The 21,097-nt window shown below is 41.0% G+C and overlaps 2 protein-coding genes across 6 annotated transcripts in view; both read right to left on the bottom strand.

Annotated features, from left to right (window-relative positions):
- The window catches only part of MIA3 (MIA family member 3, ER export factor), a 59,957-nt gene that overhangs the window by 31,459 nt on the left and 7,401 nt on the right, over positions 1-21,097 (bottom strand). For all 5 annotated transcript variants that reach the window (XM_023513915.1, XM_023513916.1, XM_012805909.2 and 2 more), the window contains exons 3-6: positions 17,680-17,766; positions 12,711-15,534; positions 11,131-11,292; positions 9,151-9,296 (exon numbers count right to left, since the gene is read on the bottom strand). In XM_023513915.1, the coding sequence (XP_023369683.1) occupies positions 9,151-9,296; positions 11,131-11,292; positions 12,711-15,534; positions 17,680-17,766 (3,219 nt within the window). The remainder of the gene's footprint in view (positions 1-9,150; positions 9,297-11,130; positions 11,293-12,710; positions 15,535-17,679; positions 17,767-21,097) is intronic.
- Positions 19,637-20,362, bottom strand: LOC100943335 (ribosomal protein L18-like). Its single transcript, XM_003790962.3, has one exon. It carries the CDS (start codon positions 20,197-20,199, stop codon positions 19,675-19,677), a length of 525 nt encoding a protein of 174 aa, XP_003791010.1. The 5' UTR covers positions 20,200-20,362; the 3' UTR covers positions 19,637-19,674.

Raw genomic sequence — 21,097 nt, 5'->3', positions numbered from 1 at the left:
CGATGTTGGGTGTCTGCGTCTCCTCTCTTTTCCCCTCATCGCTCCTCTGTGACTTCGATGTTGGTTGTCTGTGTCTCCTCTCTTTTTCCCTCATCGCTCCTCTCTGACTTCGATGTTGGATGTCTGTGTCTCTCTCTTTTTCTCCTCATCGGTCCTCTCTGACTGCTGATGTTGAGTGTCTGCCTCTCCTCTCTTTTTCCCCTCATCGCTCCTCCCTGACTTCGATGTTGGGTTTCTGCGTCTCCTCTCTTTTTCCCCCATAACTCTGGCTATAGGTTAATCAATTTTATGAATCTCTAAGATCCAGCTTTTGGTTTCACTGATGTTCTCTATTTTCCTTTTGTTTTCTATTTCATTTATTTATGCTCTTAACTTTTTCTTTTCTTCCAACTACTTTGGGGTTAATTTGCTCTTCTATTTCTAAGTCTCTTATGGCAGAACAAAAATCACTTATTTGAGACCTTTCCTTTTTTCTAATACAGACAGTGCTACAAATTTCCCAGCAGTGCTTTAGTGAAATACAAATTTGATATGCTATATTTTCATTTAGCTCAAAGTACTAATTTTCTCTTTGATTTCTTAACTCATACGTTATTTAAGGAGTGTGTCACCTAGTTTCTGAATATTGAGGGATTTTCCAGATCTTTCCATTATATGATTCTCTGATCATATACTGTGATCAGAGAATATACTTTGTATGATTTGAATTCTTTTATATTTATGAAGACTTTTTTTTTTTTTTTGAGACAGAGTCTCACTATGTTGCCCTTGGTAGAGTGCCATAGCATCACAACTCACAGCCACCTCAAATTCCTGGGCTCAAGTGATTCTCCTGCCTCAGCCTCCCAAGTATCTGGTACTACAGGCACCTATCATGATGCCCTGCTATTTTTTGTTGCAGCTGTCATTGTTGTTTAGCTGGCCCAGACCGGGTTTGGACCCGCCAGTCTCATTGTATGTTGCTGGTGCTGTAACCCCTGTGCTATAGATGCTGAGCCTATTAAGACTTGTTTAATGGCCTACAACATTGTTTATCTTGATAAATGTTCCATGTGCTCTAAAAAGAATATAAATTTTGCTTTTCTTGGCTGGAGTGTTCTATTAATATTAATAAAGTCAAGTTGGTTGATGATGATTTTCATACTTTCTAGATCTTTACTAATTTTTTATTTGTTCTGTTATTTAGAGAAGATACAGAAATCTCCAATTATAATTGTAAATTTATCTATTTTTCCATACAGTTCTATGACTGTTCTTTCCTTCTTCTTCTTCTTTTTTGTTTTTTTAGACAAGGTTTTGCTCTCTTATCTGGGTTAGATAGAGTACAGTGGAATTACAGCTCATTGCAACCTAAAAAACTCTTGGCCTTCTCAGTCTCTTGAATAGCTGGGACTACATCAGGTGTCTTCAAACTGCGGCCTGCCAAAAACATTTATCTGGCCCGCCAGGTGTTTTTGCTACTGCTGCCTGTCCTGCTTAGCAGCCAGCTCATCCTGGGGCCTGCAGTCTGGCCCTCCAATGGTCTGAGGGACAGTGAACTGGCCCTCTGTTTAAAAAGTTTGAGGACCCCTGGTACGTATGCATACCACAATGCCCTGCTATTTTTTTGGCGGGGGGACAAAGTCTTGTTTTGTCACCTGGACTAGAGTACCATGGTCTCAGCCTAGCTTACAGTAATCTCAAAGTCCTGGGCTCAACCAATCCTCCAGCTTCAGCCTCCCAAGTAGCTGGGACTATAGGCACATCCACTCCACCCAGCTAATTTTTCTATTTTTAGTAGAGATGGGGGTCTCTTTTTGCTCAGGCTGGTCTCAAATTCCTGAGCTCAAGTGATCTTCCTTCCCTGGCTTCTCAGAGTAACATGATAACATGTATAAGCTACTGTGCCTGGCCTTTCTATCACTTTTTGCTTTTGGGGGCTTATTATGAGGGGCAAAAATAATTAGGATTTTTATATTCTTGGCTATCTGGCCCGTTTATTATTAGGAAGTAACTTCCTTATCCCTGGTAATATACTTTGTTCTAGAAACTTCACTGTCTGGTTTAATATTGTCACTGGCTTTCACTTGACCAGTATTAATACAAGATATCTTTCTCTATATTTTTAGTTTTAACTTTTTTGTGCCTTTTTATTTGAAGATATCTAGTTAGGTTTTGCTTCTCTCTTCTCCTTTTAACTGGGGTTATTTCCAGTTACTGTAATTATTGATATGGTCAAGTTGAAGCTTAGCGTCATCTTTTTTACACTTTGTTCTTTGTTCTCTTTTTCCTCTTATTCTGCCTTCTATTGGATTAATGAATCTCTTTAATGATTCTAATGTATCTCCTTTATTGGCTTATTAGATGTAGTTTTCATCTCTAGAAGTCTGACTTGGGTCTTTTTTAATATATCTTTTATGTGTCTACTATTTGTTATTTTAGTGATCACTCCAGGGCTTATAGTATATATCTTTAACTTATCACAGTCTACCTTCAAATGACACTATACTATTTCATGTCTATAACAGGAACTTTATAATAGTTACTCCCATCTCCCTCCTCACCTGTACACTATTATCATACATTTTACTTTCACTTATAAACCCCATACTATACTGATATTTGTCTTTAAACAATTAACTTTTAGGGATATTTAAATAATAAAAACTTTTATATATTTACCCACACATGGTTATAATCTGGCATTTTTCACTTGTATGGCTCCAGTATATCCATTTATTGTCATTTTCTTTATGCCTAAAGGAATTATTTTAACATTTCTTATGGTGCAAGTATACTGGTAAATTCTCTCAGCTTTTATATGCTGGAAAAATCTTCACTGCATCTTCTGTTCTGAAATATTTTGCTGGATGTGACATTGCTGGTCAATAATTTTGCTCCTCGGGTACAGTAAAGGTACTACTCCACTGCATTCTCTCATGCCTTGTTATTGACAAGAAATATGATGTCACCCTTACTTCAGTTCCTCTCTACATAAAGTTACTTTCTTCTGTGGTTGCTTTTAAGAGTGTTCTTTATCACTTGTTTTGTTTTGTTTTTTTTTATACAATGGCATGCTTCCTTTTATTGACCAATTAAGAAATATATGATTCATTTTATTTCCCTTTCTGTCTTCACTGGTGGAAATTTTCTGCTACACATAATAGCAGATTACAGAGAAAAATAACTGCCCATTACTGGAAAAATATCTAAAAATATCTGTTCCCTTCCAGCAAATGGTTTTGATTGCTTTATTTTATTTTTTATTAGATCATAATTGTATTTATCAATTTATTGATAGATACATAAATTCTATCATAGGATACAGTGTGTTGCTGTTTATCACTTGTTTTGAGCAATTTGATTCTCATATATCTTGGTGTCATTTTCTTCATGATTCTTGCGCTCAGTCTTCACTGAGCTGGGATTGACACATTTATGGCTTTTATAGATTTTGGAAAATTTTCAACCACTATTTCCTCAAGTATTTTTCTGAATTTCCTTTCTCCAGTGATTCCAATCACACATATTAGGTTGCTTGAATGTGTCCCACAACTCACTGACACTGTGTTCCTTTTCCTTGAAGTCTTCCCCCTTCCGTGTTTCACTGTGCATAGCTTCTACTGCTGCATCTTCCACATTCCTAATCTTTTCATCTACAGTGTCTAATCTGGCTTTAGTCCATCCATCCAGTACATTTATCATTTTGGAAACTGTGTAGTTTTCATCTTTAGAAGTTTGATTTGGGACTTTTAAAAAATATCTTTCATGTCTCTACTAACTTCTTTAGCATCTGAAATATAATAACAATACTGTTTTAAGGCCCCCACCTAATTCTGACATTTCTGGCAATTCATGTTTGACTTTGATTGGTGAATTTTTCTTGTCATTTAGGTTGTATTTTCTTGCCTTCTTGCATGTCCAATAATCTTTGATTGGATATCACACGTTATGAACAAATACTCTTAAGCTTTGTTCTGGGATTCAGTTAAGTAACTTGGAAACAGTGGATTCTTTTGAGTCTTAAGATTTGTTAGGCAAGAGATTAGTGGCATTTAGCCCAAGACAAGACCCCTCCAAGTACTCCCAAGTACTCTATCCAATCTGCCTGTGATTATGAGGTTTTCATGGCACTATTCTAGGCCCTGTGCCTCGTGATTAGTGATTCCCTCTAATCACTTAAATGTTTCTTCTGACTGTCAGTTGTTGTGTCACACTCACATGCTGATCAGTATCTGTCTCTCCCTGTAGTTGTCTCCTCTTGCTGTAGCCCTGTGAACTCTCCCCAGCTTGGTGTCCCTGGACTATCAACACCATCTCCTCAACTCACTAGACTCCACTCAGGTTTCCCCTTTCTGTGTCATGACCTGGGTTCTCCTAATGCAGTAGGCTGGCACAAGTGTTGAGCTCATGGCAATTGTTCCTCATCTTTTAGGAATTAATGTCCTTTGCTGCCTGATGTCCAGTGTCTTAAAATGTTGTTTCAATTATTTTGTCTGTTTTTTCTTTTTCGTTGCTTCAGTTGGAAGGGTTAAGCTGATACCTATAAACCTATCATGGCTGGATGTGAAAATCATTTTTTTTAATGGTAAAATAGATAATGAAATAAATTTTTTAAATTACCTATGGAGGAAGGTAATAACAGCATGGATGAAACTGAGACAAAAACTAGAGTTCTCTGAATAGACCCTATTTGATGAATTGACTTTGGTTCTTATCAGTAACAAAACAAAATAAAACAAAAATTTTTGAAAGCAATGCCTAAAAACTGAAAGCAAAAATGAAATAATTAAACTAACTGTATGTCAAGCTGTTGGCAGGACCACAGAAAGGAATTATTTCAAACACATGCTAATGGGATACAGCTTAAAGACAAAAGAACTATAAAACATTCTTTAAATATTTCAATAACATACTGATAAATATTGTAAAATAGGGTCAATGATTATGTTGCTATCACTGAAAACTGGGTTTTCCAGCATTGAAGACAGAAGATACAAATGTAAGATAGATTAAGTGAAGTAAAAATCTCTCTGACTTCCTAAATTTTAATTGGAAGCATCCATATGACATTATGATGAATATCTGCATTTAAAAACCCCACAGATTTCCTAACTTTGTCCTCTGTAAAGTCCTGGAAATGATAGCCAAGTCAAAAGTAATAAGCAAGCATAGCACCTAGAATGTAATATTTAAATACCATTTCCCATTAAAAGGAACAAGGGTTTCTTAAAGAAACAGTTCCTTCTAGATCTGGGCAAAAAATGTACAAGATGAATTTGGAACATTCTGTCATACTAGAAAGCAATGAAGGTGGCAATGACCACGAGCTAGTGTCAGAAGGGCCCAGGAGACAAGCTGAAGAGGCTCCTCTGAGCCAAAAATGGGAGAAACTGATCATCAATAAGAATGCTTACTATTCTCCACTGGACTGAAATACTGTGTACCAACTATTTTTAAAATCATAATGATTCTTAGAAAACAGACCAAAAAACCTCCTTTAAAGATTATTGGATGATGCTAGGAATACTGACTTGTCAAACTCATCATTTTGTGAACTGTTTAAATGATGATAAAGAGTCAAACATTTACCCTGCCCTCGCTGTACAAACCAGCGTCAGTATAATTCATGATCAGGAGAGCTGATCATGAGTTTCTCTCTGCAGAAGTATCCCACCCTGTAATTGAAGAAGGAACACCATAATCAGAGGATCACTGTTTTGTAACCTATACTACATTAACAGATTTAGTCAATATTATTAATTAGTAACAGTAAAAAAAAAAAAAAAAGGAAGGACACTGAGATATTAAATGCCTCCTCATGAAGTATACAACATCTCCTGTTAAGTGTTCTTGTCAAATAAAATTAAATTTAAATTTTGACAAAGGATACAACTACCAATTCCCAGGAAATATAAAGAACCAGAGAAAACATGCATTACGGGGAATATGTGGTTAGTAAAATCTAGACCATGCTATACCCCAGAAGCCAAGCAGAACTATTCCTTCAATGAATACACTGCAACAACAACAAAAGATACAGCAACTGGTATGAGACTTCCCCTCCCATTAAAAGCAACTAGACAAAATATAGTTGTCTAGTAAGTGACACAGGGAACAGGAAAGAAGCCCGACAACCACCCAGCTTTCTATTCGGAGGTACTTTCTTGACATCAGTGCAAGAACGGGGAACACAGGAAGAGTATACCACTCTTGTCGAGAAAGCAGAGATCAGAGTTTGGGGAGAATGAGGTACCTGCAATAAGATCGATGCTATAAATGAAGAGAGTTACAGAAATCAGCAAGATGGACTCTTCAAGCCTTGGCAGAATTCTACACAGCAAGTGTAGGGTAAGATTCTGTGAGGACGAGCAAAGAACAACTAAAGGAAAAAAGAACTGAAGCTAAACAATTCCCAGAGTTTCCACAGGGCTGGGAAACATCTGTATTCCAGTTAGTCAAAGTAAAAAGACACACCAAAAAAGTATGGGCAATAAGCACATAGAAAAGTGCTCTGCATCATTAATCATCAGAAGATACAATTAAAACCACAAAAACATACCCACCAGACTGGCTAAAACTCAAGACTGATCATACCAATATGTTACAACATTTGAACTTCAACAAGATCCTGATTGAACAAGAACAATTTTTCAATTTATTTCATTATGAATGTATTTAGTGCCACTTAACTATATACTTAATAATGGTTAAGATGGTAAATTTTATGTTATGTGTATTTTACCACCATAACAACAATTGAAGAAAAACAGGAGGAGCGAGGATTTTGGTTGTGCCAAATAGTGAGTGATAGCAGCAATTACTGAATTGGGTGATGGGGACCACAGGTTCTTTGCTCTGGTATATGAGAAATTTCCATAATTAACACATAACTTCAAATATTTAAAGTATTACTACATAAAAGAGAAATTAGACTCTATAGAAGAAATAATGTGGGGGAAAATTGGGAGTTAATATAAAAATGAACTAGCCAAGGGAAGAAGGGGTACCCTCGCAAGGCAGGTAGTTGATACTAGGAATCGTTGACACAAAAGCCGCAGGTGTCAGAGCTGCAGCAGAGGAAATCAGTGCCGTTAGTGGTAAGTTGGACTAGGAGGCTTCTACGGTGTCTTCCAAACCTGAGGATTCTACTGACTATCCACCAACCATTAATCTATGAATCTCACCTCTGGGGCAGTTTTCCCATTAAAGTTAGCACTTCATTACTCCTGAGCTGTATCAAATAATTATCTATACAACTTATCTGACACTTCACATAAACTATTTCATGTAATCTCCATTTTCCTGCAATTTTCAATATATTTGATAAGCCCTCTTCTTAAAGCCCTTTAAAAAATCAGAATTGTGCTTTATGCTCTTGAATTCTTTTATTCCTATCACAATGCTCTGTACATACCTGGGCATGAGAATGCTTTTCTGAAAATCCCTGTGAAGTCTGTAATACTGCAGCCTTCTATCTTGCCATTCGTGTCTGTGTCTTCCCCCATTATGCCCCAATCATGGGACACACCCTACACCACACCTGTGTGCCCTTACCCAGGCCTAGAAATGGGGTAGATGAATATCTAGAAATATGGTGAATAAAGAGTTTCTTCCACATCTAGGGCTGTTAAATTTTTCGAGTGATGATGATTCATTCTGATAATCAAATTCTGAATCCTGAGAATGCTGTAATTATGGAAAATTTCACTACATCTTCACCCAGGTGGCTGTCACCACCACAACCATGGGGAAAAGTGAAAAATAGTTTGGCTTTCCTACATCTTTCCTATCCTGGTGACCCTTCTCCTGAATCCCCCAGACGTCCAATGTCTTTACGTGCTCTCTGTCCACCCAAATGAGAACAAGGCAGAGGGCCAGACACTACAAAACACCAGCTGCTACATCAGACTTCACATCATCAGGCCATTTAATTCTGACAACTAAAGTAGGTGTTGTCTACATTTTTCAGATGAGAAAACTGAGGTTTAGTTTAGTAACATGCTAGACTTCTACATGAGGACTTTGGGATTTAAAACCAGATCATCCTGGCTCAAAACCCATGCATATTACAGAACAACAACAAAACAATAAACTCTCTTCCTCTGCAAGTCCTGAAATGAACAGAACCTAGAAAAAACTACTTTTGTTAAGAAGGACACTTTCTCCATAGCTCTAAAGGGCAATTCGGGCTGGAATTTCTGAAAGCTTGCTTACTCATTCCTATAATGAACCCTCTCCCCCCAGGCTCCCCCACATCCCAGCAAAAAAAAAAAAAAAATCCAATTTCAAAAAGTACCACAAGGGGGAGCTAAATCTTAAAAAAACTTAGATAAGATAATCGGCCAGGTGAATCAGATGTCTCATTTGGATCATGACTCTTCAGAAAGATCTGAATAAATATCCTGCCATAAGTGACTTTTTCCAAGAAACAGATCTGACCACTCCCTTTCCTGCATAAAACCGTCCCAGGATCCCCACTGTTCACGTCTGACATCGCTTATTATGCACAACTTCCCTTCTGACTGGCCCCTGCTCCCCTCCAACAGATGGGCCAGTCTGACCCCACACTGTGAGCACAGCCAAGACTCCACTTCCCTGGCTTCCTCAAGTGCCCTTCCTGCACACCTGTTTCTCTGAACATGTTATTGCTTCTGTCTGACCACATGCGCTCACTACTCCCATCCCCACTGCCCCCTCCCCTGCCCTTCTATTCAACAAACTGTGCTGTAAGCTCCCACAAGTCCTCCAACTCTGTTAGACCATGTCTCATCTGACTTCGGGCCTTTCCTATCATGCTCCCACCACGGCAAACCACCACAGGCCACATACTGGTCTACCGTGGGGTAAATAATCCCCTTCCTGCCCGAATCATATTATATCAAGTGAAGAGCTTTACCACACAGCTAAACAGAAAGGTCCCTGAAAGGAAGAACCATGCTGTCCACGTCTGCACATGGCCAGCCCTGGCTGCAGCAAATCCTCCTCACGTGCTGAGTTGAGAACCCACTTAACAGTCAGACATCCCTGTGGCTCCTTTCAGGGGCTACCTTCAAAGGATAAGGAGCTAGTTCCACAAAAACATTTCAAGTTCTTCACCTCATGTTCAAAATCAACTTAAAAACTGTAATAATCAACCTGCTAGTTAAAGAAATCACGTGTCAAACTTACCGATTTAGTTAAATAAAACAGGAATGAATATACTAGAAAGACTGCATTTTCCAACGGTGTAACCACTGCTGTCTCTTCAGCATCTATCTCCAGTTGCTTTTTCGCATCAACAGCATTGGCAGGAGTGCCTTCTGTTGTAATCACCCCTAAAATTGATTACATGAGGAGGAAAATAAATATTTCATGCTTTAGAGTAAGAATTCATTTTAAATATTTATTAAATATCCACTAGCCACTGTGCCTGGAATACATGGCTACAAAACAATTGTACAGAGAAAAAAATTCAGAATACCAATTAGAGCCAACATACTTTCAATTATAAAATGGACTCATCTCCAACCCACGCTAGGCCCGGAGTCTCAGAAAGGAGGTGGACTGCTTGCCTCTAAGTTCTGTTCTAACCCTAAGATTCCATTCACTATGTGAATGCAGCTCCTGGTAAAGTTTCCCCATTTATGTCAGCATCTCAGTCCCTCAGATGCATTAAGGGACGTTTGGGAAGATCTGACCGTAGAAAAGGCCATTTTGTGGTATAACTTAAATGACGGGACAAAAAACTGTTAATTCTGTAAGCAGAATTTTCCCTAACTTTGAAAATTACTGAGAATAGAGTAACAAGTGTATATGATACATGACTCATATTCAACAAGCAGAATCTTTTTGAGTGAAAGGAGTTTAGAAGTATATATATTCATTATACGTGAATGCAATGTCCTCTGGAACATGGGAAACAGCTAAAATGTCTCAAAAATTGGTGGAATGCTTCTACATGCTGTGACTTCTCTTATACTCCGTGCGTTTGTTCTGGGGGGAACGTGTCAAGACAGGGCTGCCACGCCCTGCAGCGTCCAGACCAGAGTCCTTAAAATCACAAAATGGTAAAGACATCATCACGTCACCATCACCATTTTGGACTGACAAAATAACACAATTAGCTGTTCTGATCTACTTGTAAAATCCACTACTACAAAAATTAAAAAGCTGCTGATACAGGAGGGTTTGGTTTTTTCAACAATTTTTGAAAACATTTTCTCATCTCCCAATAGATATTTACTGTGTGCCATGCGTGAGAAGGAACTCCTCACAAATGCTGGTCTACACTGGGTTATTACACACTGCAAAGTCCTGTACGGGCTCCTGTAAGCTAAACACGCCTGGACTCCTTCACTGGGTTTTACAAAGTTTTATTTACTGTCTCCAAATAGCAAATAAAAATAAGAACTACATAGTACTGTCTTCTATTTAGAGAAAAGGAGAGAAAAATACAGAATTTGTGAGTTTTAGAGCAGTGTTTCTCCAATTCTAACTTGCATCAGAGGGCTCGTTGAAACAGATTGCTGGTCCCACCCCTAGAGATCCTGATGCTATTGGTCTGGTTGAAAACTACTATTTTAAAGTGTAAGGGCTGTTAATAACATATTAGATTAAAATAATGCATACAAGATAGTGACAGCCAAGCATTGGTTTGTAGGTTAGTTATAGTCTCTGGCCTCTTTTCAATATGTATCTTTTTCTTTTTAGAGACAAGGTCTGGCTCTGTTACCCAGGCTGCAGTGCAGTGGTACGAGCATAGCTTGCTGCAGCCTCGAGCTGCTGGGCTCAAGTGATCCTTCCACCTCAGCCTCCCAACTAGCTGGGACTACAGAGGTGCACCACCACTCCCAGCTAATTTGTCTATTTTTTGTAGAGATAAGGTCTTGCTATGCAGCTCGAGGTGGTCTGGAAATCTTGGCCTCCAATGATCCTCCCACGTCAGCCTCCCAAAGCACAGGGATTATAGGCATAAGCCGCCACACCCGGCCTCTCCATCTGTCTTGACTCCCACCTTTCTCTCAATTCGTTCTGGCATCTTTTTTCCCTTCAATTTGTACATATCTGTATTATTCTCCCCTCTATTTCCTATCTTTGGCGACAAATCTCCTACAAGGTCTTCCATGTGATTATGTTGCCACTCTGTAGAAAAAAATCAGCAAGGTTTACCTGGGTCCAAGTCTTTCTCAGTATTCAACGTCTGTGACACTTCTGCGGCCCCCACGTCCCCCGTCAGGAGCTGGTCCAAGGAGGCGTGCTCTTCAGGAACCTGCATATGAAGTTCGTCCACATTCTCTTGAGAGAAATTATCTTCATGGGGTGGCTTCATCTCTGCAAGTGACAGGAAAGCACAGGCTGGCACAGCTCACAGATACTGCCCATCAGCTAACTCCTTATACGGGGCCAGGGCACCTCGGTGCTGCCCTCCACCCCGAGTGGACAGCCCGTGGGGTGCAACTGGGCAGAGAAATAAGAGTGTCAGTGTCTTTCATCCCACTTGAAGAATGACCGATCTACAAAATAAAATTTACTAAAAAGTATTTCATAAGTCAGCATGTCTATGGTAGGGACTTTAATTAAACTTAACTTCCCTTGGCAAACTGACATATGCCCACACGAATAAATGTGCGAGTGTCAAGAGCAGAAATGTGAAACACAGAAAAAACACGAACTCCTTCAGACATGCTTTTCCCAGAGCTAGTATAGGAGAGGGCATTCCATGTCAAGGCAACTTGCCGAAGTGCCTTTCAAATACTTTCTCAGTACCTCTAAGAGTTAAAGGAAGCAAACCTATCTCCTTCCCCCAGAGGTTTAGTCCAATATGACCCATAGCAAAGATGAGTTTCTTTGCAGCCTCATATCTCACCCTGAAAATTCATTTGAATTTTGCATTCTTATCCAAAATATATCTGCTTTGGTTAAATGCAAAAACACTTCCCTGCACTAACTTCTCAGGAAAAATTAGCACTCTGGGGAGATGAATTTTCCTGTGGCTTTATGTCACCCTGGTACTCTACCACACACCCTCAGTTCAAACACATCTGTTTAAAAAGCCTGGGTACAGACAATAGAACATGAAACTAGGAATTGGAAAGTTTATGTCAGGATATTTGCTTGGGGCCAATTCAGCAAATATTTACAGAATGCCTTCTACTTGACAAGCACTGTATTAGAAAGCTCCTCTTCCTGATTCCCTGCTTGACTAATTTGAATGCAAGAACCTTACTTGGCAGGAGAGTTTAACTGGTGTGTGTGACTGCTCCCAAGAGGTAGGAAAGAACACACCATCCCCAAGAGATAATGCTGGGGAGAATGAAGGAACTCAGCAAGGCAGATTTGAAAGTCATGCCAGTCAATCCTTGGGTATAGAGCAGTTAACTTATGATGTAAAATCCGCATTCAACAAAGCCCTTCCATAATCTTACACAAAATCTGCCCTTTGTTAGCAGGTCTACATTGTGTATCATTTCTTTACTTATACTTTTCTCATTAGCTTTTTATAAAGTTTCCCTTTGAAAATCCTAACAGTCTCAATTGTCCTAAGCAAAAAAGTAAGGAATCCTCCCCGTGCTCCAGCCTAAAAGGAGGCAGGAAGGGAGGTGCGTGGGCCTCCTCCTGTTGCCCCTCTCCTTTAGACACACTGGAAACTGAACAGACCTTTACAAATGATATGAGGCACTTCAGCAAATTCCAACCCTCACCCCCTGCTTCTCCAGCCAGCTCTACAAGGCCACAGGCAGGTACCTTACCTTCCCCAGGTTTACCCCAGCCTTCCTGGAGAGGTGGTGCCACCACCAGTGGGGCTGTCTCCTCTTCTGTGGAGTGCCTGTACCTGACAAAATAGATCAGGTCTTGAACGTCATCTAGCACTGCAGCCTCTTCAAACACATTACTTTCCTTCATCCCCTGCTCTCTACTTTTGGTCACACGAGCATCGAGCATTTGCTCTGCTATGCTCAAAATCTGTGACTCAGAAGCACGGAAGACTTTATCTAGGACTTTTTCCACGTTGTAGGGCAGGCTCTCCCGCTGTGCTGACTTCAGCTTTAATGACATTTCTTGGAGCATGGCTTCCAGCTCGTGGACATCAAAGTACTTCTGGAATCGCTGCAGAGACTGCTGCTCTTTAAAGAAGGTATTTATTATAGGCAAGTCCTCCCTCTTGTCTCTGTGCTTGGGCTCTACAGTTGTATGTGGAGCCCAGTGGAATGGGTCATCATCAAGTTCTTCAGAAGCAGATCCCTGGCTTTCAGTGTCCAAGAATTTTTCTATGTCCTCATGGTCCTCTTTGGAGGGTTCTTCTCCCCCAGGCTTCTCTGCAAGCTCTGGGGTCTTCAGACGTTCCTCAGGGGTCTCTCGTTTCAGATAATCAGGATCATTCTTCTGAAACACTTCACCTAACTCTGGAGTCCAAGTTTTCACCTGGTCAGGAAAGTCACTCGTGTCAGACGGCATCTGTGCTTTCTCATCTACCAGGGGGTGATCGTCCTTTTCTACCGCCATCCCAGCTGGTTCCCCGCCTACCGTGTCAATGCCTTCGCCTGCAGTTTCATTTTTGTTTTCTCGACCCAACATATTAGCTTCTTGCTTGTTTTCATCGATTTCTGGATCAGCATCAGTGGTCCCTAAAAATGCTGTTTCAGGGACTTGCAGATTAACTTCTAACTGCCTGTCCTGAACCCCAGGGTTTCTGTCTTTAGCTTGTTTTGCACTTTGAGCGTTTTCATCCTCCAGCAGTTCTTCAGGGAGATAATCCTCCTCCTCTGCTTCTGGCTTTTCAGCGTAGAAGCCTGGCCCTCCCACCCCAGCAGCTTGGCCTGCTTCTCCTGGCTCCTGTGTGCCCCGCACGGCCTTGTGATGCACAGACTCTTCCATAGTGGAGTCGTCTCCCACCTCTTCCTCAGAAAGCCTCTTCATCTCACTCAAGGGCTTAGGGACTGCCACAGCCATGTCTCTTTCTGGTGACCATGAAAGATTTCTTCCCGGAATGGGAACCTCTTCTTCTAGTTCTCTGGGCAAACGAATTTCACCTGGGGAGGAGAATCTTGGTTGATTGTGAGTTTTAAGAACTACATCCTCTTTAAATTCCTCACGCTGATGCTCCACTGAAAGTGTGTGTGGTTTCGGTCCATTTAACACAACATCTGCTTCCTCCACACTGTTTCTGGACACATTATGCTGATCATCTCCTACGAGTGGTACGAGACCCAAGGACTCCTGTTCAATCTTCTTTGCATTCATCTGACTCCCCACAGCTTTATGCACAGAGTCGCTCCCTGAGCCACCTTCGAAAATCTCTCCGGGCTTTTTTTCGGGGAGCATTCCTTTGGAGATATGAACAGCTGCACCTTCTAGGTCATTGTCTTTGTCATCAGAAGCTGACTGTAATATGTCTTTACCCTTTTCAGCAGCTGGCAAGGAGTTGAGATTATTGCTTTGCGTAGAACTGTGCACGGTCACCCCTTCCGGCTTTTCATCCTCTAACTCGATCTCATCTTGTACCAGGCCCCTCTCAGATTCCTGCCTCCCTTTTCCTTTAATGTCAAGTTCAGTGCCCACTTCTGAGCCTTTGTCATTACTTGTTTTAGGGACTTCTACAATCAGAAGACTGTCTTCCACATGTTCAGGGTCAGTGTATTCTGTTGCTGATTGTGGTTTCCCCTGTTCGGTACCTGGAACCAAGGAAACATCATCATCTTTTTCTTCCTCTGAATCAGAACTCTCTAAATCCATCACACCTGTTTTTTCTTCACCTCCAGTGACAATAGAAAAGATAGTATCCCCCCAGCTTGTTAGAATATCCATATCTTCCTTTTTGATGCCAGAGGGCACAGCTCCTTCAACCTTATCCTCTTTATTTGTATTCTGCTCTTTGTCTGTAGAATATTTCTCAACTCCAGATTTTACTGCAGTTTCCGTATCTTCTCCACTTTTGAAGGTTAGTAATGGCAGCTCATCAAAGTCTTCTAGATTCTCCTCTTCCTCCTTCTTGACTTCGTAATACTCAGCTTCCAATTCCTCATCAAAATCATCCTCTAATGAGGTAACGAGGCTGGTTGTCTCATCATCAGATACAAGTGCATCAGCAGTTGAGCCAAATTTGGTTTTCAAGTCCAGGGTCATTTCTTTTTTCAACAGTTTATAAGCATCCATCTTTTCCTGCTCCTTTGAAACCTGAGAACTATTGTTAGTTTTGTTGTTCTCATTTTCTGGCACTTGTAATTTCTCTTGCAGCACTTCTTTAAAAGGTTCAAATGAAGAATGCTCTCCCTGAGCGTCATCTGCTTGGCTGTTTGTGTGGGGGTGGTTCTTCTGAGTCATAAATTGTTCCTTGAGATCTTTAGTGTTTTCTGAGAACACACTTTCATTTTCCTCTGAGCTGACTTCTACTGGTTCAGGCTCACTTTCCTTAGATACTTCAGGAAGTTGATCCACATGCTGAGAAGTTTTTTCTACAGCTTTCTCAGAGTTTCCAGTTGCAGAATCATACAATTCCAAAAACCCTAAAAGATCTGCTACATTATAATTATCAAAATCATCTCTTCCTCCATCAAAACAGACAAAATCTGTTTCCTGTAAGGGAAAGAAAAACATTAGTATGTCACTAACCAGGTCACTAACTCTTACCCATGCTAATGATAGAGATAAGCTCAAACGCATGTTTGGCTCCAGAGGGGCATTTGTGTCAACCTTGGGCAATGATTGTTCTTGGGCAGTGAGGGGACAGGAGGCAGGAATGCACCTTCCCACCCAAGCACTACCACTGGCTTCCCTTCACTCTTTTCCCCAGGGAAGGAATGATTCATGTGGTTGCCGAAGTTTGCTTAGCTCCACCCTCTTTTCTGTTTGGTACCAGCCAAAAGGAAAATACACATTCTGTCCCTTCATGCTGTCAGTCTCATTTATTTATTTTTTAGCCAGCACTAAGTTTGAACCCACCACCTCCAGCATATGGGGCTGGCGCCCTACTCCTTTGAGCCACAGGCACCGCCCAGGCTGTCAGTTTTAGACGGCAATCCTACTTGGGGTGGCCCCCAGTCGACTCATTCAATCTGTGGCTGGGGTAAGTCTGTTTATTGTAGACTACAAATGTTAGAAAGCCTGTTCTTTCTGCACACTTGAATTCTACTCCCTAAACTGCTTTATCAGTAAATAATGGTGACATTTTATCTCTACCTGCCCAACTCCTGGATTCCTCAATTTGTTTTGGGCTCAGCTGGGGAAAAATGGGTTATCATTTATTGGGTTCCCAAGCCCTCAAGGCTTACGCCTGATGTCCTGGGCACTCACCTCTTAATGACCCTTCCAGAAGAAGCTGAGAGACGATCCAGCTCGTCTCCTCTGTGTCCTCTACGCTACACTTCCCTGCTCTCTCAGCTAGAAACAGGCAGACTCACCTGGCTGTCAGGTTCTAAGTGCATAAGGATTTTTGGCTCTTAATGTCCTTGGATTCGGGTATAGGTACCAGAAAAGTAAACATGTAAAGGGACAGAGAATGATGTCAAGAGGGCTCCCCACTTTGTTAGTACCACAGGAACAAACTGAAAACAGGATTCAGAAGGTATATATCTTACTTTAAATCAGTTCTAGGCAGTCACTAAGATCTGCTTTCAATACTCTTTCTCAACCTAAATTCTTTCTTTTCTCCATTGGTAAGCAAACTGGCATACCAAGAGTCATAAACTGAGGGAAAAGTTAAAAACCAACCAAGATAATTTTCCTCATAACTAAACTTTCACCCCTCTGTGAAGACCTAGCCAACATAGCAAAGGACGAACGATCTCCCCTCCCTGTCACATGCATCCTGAGCCAATCTCTCAATGCCAGATGCCACGAGAAGACAGAATCCAACCCAAGTCTCTGGAATTGTGTCTCACACTCCGTCTCACACTTAGATCTCAGGCAGCACCTTCCTCAGGAGTGAAGCCAAACAGGCAATAGGACTGACTTTATGGCCCCTGATATTATCAAGAAATTTTAAAAATAGCAAGAGCTCTGAGACTCCTCCATTCTGCCAATCACATCTAAGAACTGCCTGAGCCCAGCAGCTTGCACGCTCTGCAGCAACTCCAAAAATTTCTGAAGGAAGGTAAGCATCAATTACTATTAATTTTAAAATTCCAAAAAATTATAAGCTAAAATGAAGAGTCTAGAACACAAAATCCTTTTATTCACGAACCATTTTAAGTCAGTGCACCACAGATAAATGCTTTATCGAATCTGTAGTCGATGCCTTACAGATGTGAGACAGGACCTCACCTGAAACTCTCAGGTTCCCTTTCCCAAATCTATGACATTAACTATAATCCCTTAAGTAACTAGGGAGCCAACAGGAAGAAAATCTTCCCAAGTCTGCAGTTTTGGTCCAGTGCAAAATGAGTTCAATTAATTTTACATGATTTCTATATACTTAAAATGTCTAATAGCTATCCAATAAGCAGTTTTTCAAATCGACACTTTCTCCTTTTGCTTGTAAAATGATTTACCTCTTAAATTTAGTGACTACATACAAAGATAGTGAATTCTTATTTTTTCAGAGCAAAGAAATGTCCTGTATAGGAGTATACAGTAAGAACATCTGCTTTAATATATTAGATAACCATCAGATTAGGACATGGTCTCTTTTAAATTCTTTTCAAATTTTTCTTTCTTTTTTTAAGAAGTAATCATTCATAAGCCAATTTGTAACTAAGAACAAAAAAGAAATCCACAACTTACATCTGTTGGAATTTGTAGCTCTTCTTTGGTATACTCATGGACTACCTGGATTAAATCCTTTGGAAAATATCCAAAAATACGCCCAACCTATATGAAAGAATGGGCAAAAGGGGTAAATATCAATCCAATTCTGTATCAGGAACTATAAATGAAAGACATCTTAGTAGTGACAGGAAATATACAAATATATAGGTAGGTAGATAGAACAAAGAGAGACAGTTGCTATTATAATTACACTAAGATTATTATTCCAATAAAAATTAAATACAGATTATTACGCCGATGTTTCTAAAACCATTGACGTTTTCTCTTTATATTGATCCTGATTCCAAATACAAGCCACATAAAGTTAGAGCTTAAAAATAAATGGAAGATATGTATAAAAGAAGATTATTACACATTGTCTGATTAAACTGTGCAAATCAAAGTCGGTTAGAAATGCAATTCCAAATAACTTCTAGAACAAATTTGCTTGCACATTTCTTAGCATTGCTCATAAACCAGTACCTAAAAGTCTCTTAAACATAAACAACAGCCCTGTAGTAAGTAAAAAGGATACAAAATCTCTCAACTACATGAACACAACAACAAAAGGCACATATAGTTGACCCTTGAACAAAACATGGGTTGGGGTGCAGTTGAAAATCTACATGTAACTTTTGACTCCCCCAAAACGTAACTAGTAATAGCCTGTTCGCTGGAACCAGCCAGGGGTGAGGACCCTGCAGCCTCAAGGCCACGTGTGGTCCTCCAGATCCCCAAGTGCATTACCCCCAACCAAATCCAAACTTCACATACTAAATCCCTTTATTAAAAGTATTTATTCTTCAAAATTTGTATCCCATCATAAGGCCTCACTCGAGAATAGAGAAGTCCACTGTGGCCCCAAGGCCAGAGGTTCCCCCTGCCAGGAATAGTCAATTAACACATGTTTTTGTACATTATATATATTATATACTGTATTCCTGCAACAAAGTAAGCTAGAGAAAAGAAGTGTTATTAAGAAAATCCTAAGGAAGAGAAAATATATTTACTATTAAGTAGAAATAGATCAACATAAAGGTCTTCATGTCTGTCCTCCTCACACTGAGCTGGCTAAGGACGAGGAGGAAGGAGAGGCTGGTCTTGCTGTCTTAAGGTGGCAGAGGCAGAAGAGGTCAAGGAGGGAGAAGGGGAGAAGGAGAGGCAGGTACGCTCTAGGGAACTTTACAAAAACACAACGCAATTTCTGTCTGATTTTTTAAATTTTCATTTCTCTAAAAATGTTTCTGTATGTATGGCTCGGCACCCCGTAGCTCAGTGGGTAGGGCACTGGCCACATACATCAGGGCTAGTGGGTTCAAAACTGGCCTGGACCTGCTAAAAACAACGACAACAAAAAAATGGCAGGGTGTTGTGGCCGACACCTGTGGTCCCAGCTGTTTAGGAGGCTGAGGCAAGAGAATTGCTTAAGCCCAGGAGTTTGTGGCTGCTGTGAGCTGTGACATCAGAGCACTCTACTAAGGGTGACATAGTGAAACTCTAGTCTCTTAAAAAAAAAAAAAATTTTTTTTCTGTATAGTACCGATCTCTCTTCCACCATTTGCTCTATATTCATTGCTCGTATCATATAAGGGTCCAGGCCATAAAAGAGTCAAAAGCAGACTGGAACTAAAGAAACCCTTCTGCCCGTTTGTCTAATGTCACTCTGGTTTCTGACACTGTTTCTCCTACGACTCCTTCCTCGCCGCCTGGCACTGCTTTAGAAGCTCTCTTCTCCATCAAGTTGTGCCTGGTGGTTATTCGCTCTTAAACTTTTCCAAGCCCCATATCTTGAAAGCCTTCACTCCCACCTTTTTTTTCCACACCCACAATCACACAGTTTTCTCCACTGGTTCTGTCATAAATCCTGTGAAGCCATGCAGTGACTTCTAACCACAGTTTTCTTTCTTTCTTTCTTTCTTTTTTTTTTTTTTTGCATCCAAAATCTTTTTAATAAAACAGTAGGTTCCAGTGCTAGTTTTTGTAGCCTCGGCTGGACCGTCGGCCTCTGGCACGCTCAAACTTCCGGCCCTTGGAACGGACATAGGGTTTGGTATGGCTGTGCGGGGTTCCTGGGGCCTTGCCGAAATGCCGGTATACCTCCCGGCCCTTGTGAGGACCCGAAAGCAGGACGGTGAGGATTTTGGCCCCAGCCTTGAGGATTCGGGTGCGGGCCCGGCTACTCACGCGCAAAGCACACACCTTCAGTTTGGGCACTTCCTGAACCCGCACATCATCAGTTACGGTCCCCACAACCACAGCTGTTTTGTTTTCCTGGCCAGGAAGTTTCATCTTCCGGATCATCCGGGAAAGAGACAGTGGTGGCCGATTGGTGCGACTCATAAACAACCTCTTTAGCACAACCTGGTTGAAGGAAGAGTTAGTTCGTCTGGCCAGAAACCTGTACAACTTGACCAACAGCCTTAGGTAAATGTCCTGGCTCTTGGGCTCCTTGCGAGGAACCTTTCGGTCCTTGTTGTGGCGAATATCGACTCCCATGATGGCGACACCCTCTCAGCCAGGTCCGGAAAGACTAACCACAGTTTACTACACCAGGAATTTACTGGTTTGGGCTTGATGGCTTTCACAGCTTTTTTGATAACAATAATGGTCTCTTCAATGCTGTAATCTCGTCTGATTTTCAAGATGTGCTCTATCTGGGCTTTCTTCCACAATTAACAATCCTTTCCACAGAGTACCATGGGTACTTAAAGGGCTATGACAACCTAATACAGAGGCTGAATTAAAGACACTGTGTTTTTAGAGAATGTAGACCACTTTGATGCCTTTCGTGCTGAACTCATGGGGTTCTGGGTGACTAAGGTCACTGCTCCATATCAGAACTTTAAAAGGCAGTCCCTTACTGGCAAAATACTTCCTGACTTTAGGAACAAAGCACTGATAGAGAGTGAATCCAGAGAAAGGGTTCTCACTGGCCAGGCCTTCTTGTTGTACAACCAAAAGACTAGCAGCTAATGTCTATCTTTTTCCTTCAAGGCTCGGGGTGAGCAGATTTATAGATAAGGGCAGTCTTGATCACAGATCCAACTGCACTTGCACAAAACATTAGAGTTTTGCCTATCGCTTCCTGCCTTACAGCCCTCTCTTCCTTGCTAATAAATGTCCTTTGTGGCTTCCCCCCCCCCCCCCCCCAAGAATAAGCACTATCATCTGCATTAAAAACCTCTTTAGGCAGATATCCCTTCTCCTCAATGATTCTCTTAATGCTGTGTGGGAACTTGGCCACTGCCTCTTGGTGGGAAGAAGCTGCTCCTCCTCTTGTCTTGACTTTTTTATTTTTTTGCAGTTTTTGGTCGGGGCTGGTTTTGAACCTACCACCTCTGGTATATGGGGCTGGCGCCCTATTCCTTTGAGCCACAGGCGCCACCCATTGTCT

The sequence above is a fragment of the Otolemur garnettii genome, unplaced genomic scaffold (assembly GCF_000181295.1).
Source record: "Otolemur garnettii isolate 467f Iridium unplaced genomic scaffold, OtoGar3 scaffold00045, whole genome shotgun sequence".
Lineage (NCBI taxonomy): Eukaryota > Metazoa > Chordata > Mammalia > Primates > Galagidae > Otolemur > Otolemur garnettii.
The sequence above is the reverse complement of the archived record's forward strand: the minus strand, read 5'-3'. Positions and strand labels throughout refer to the sequence as shown.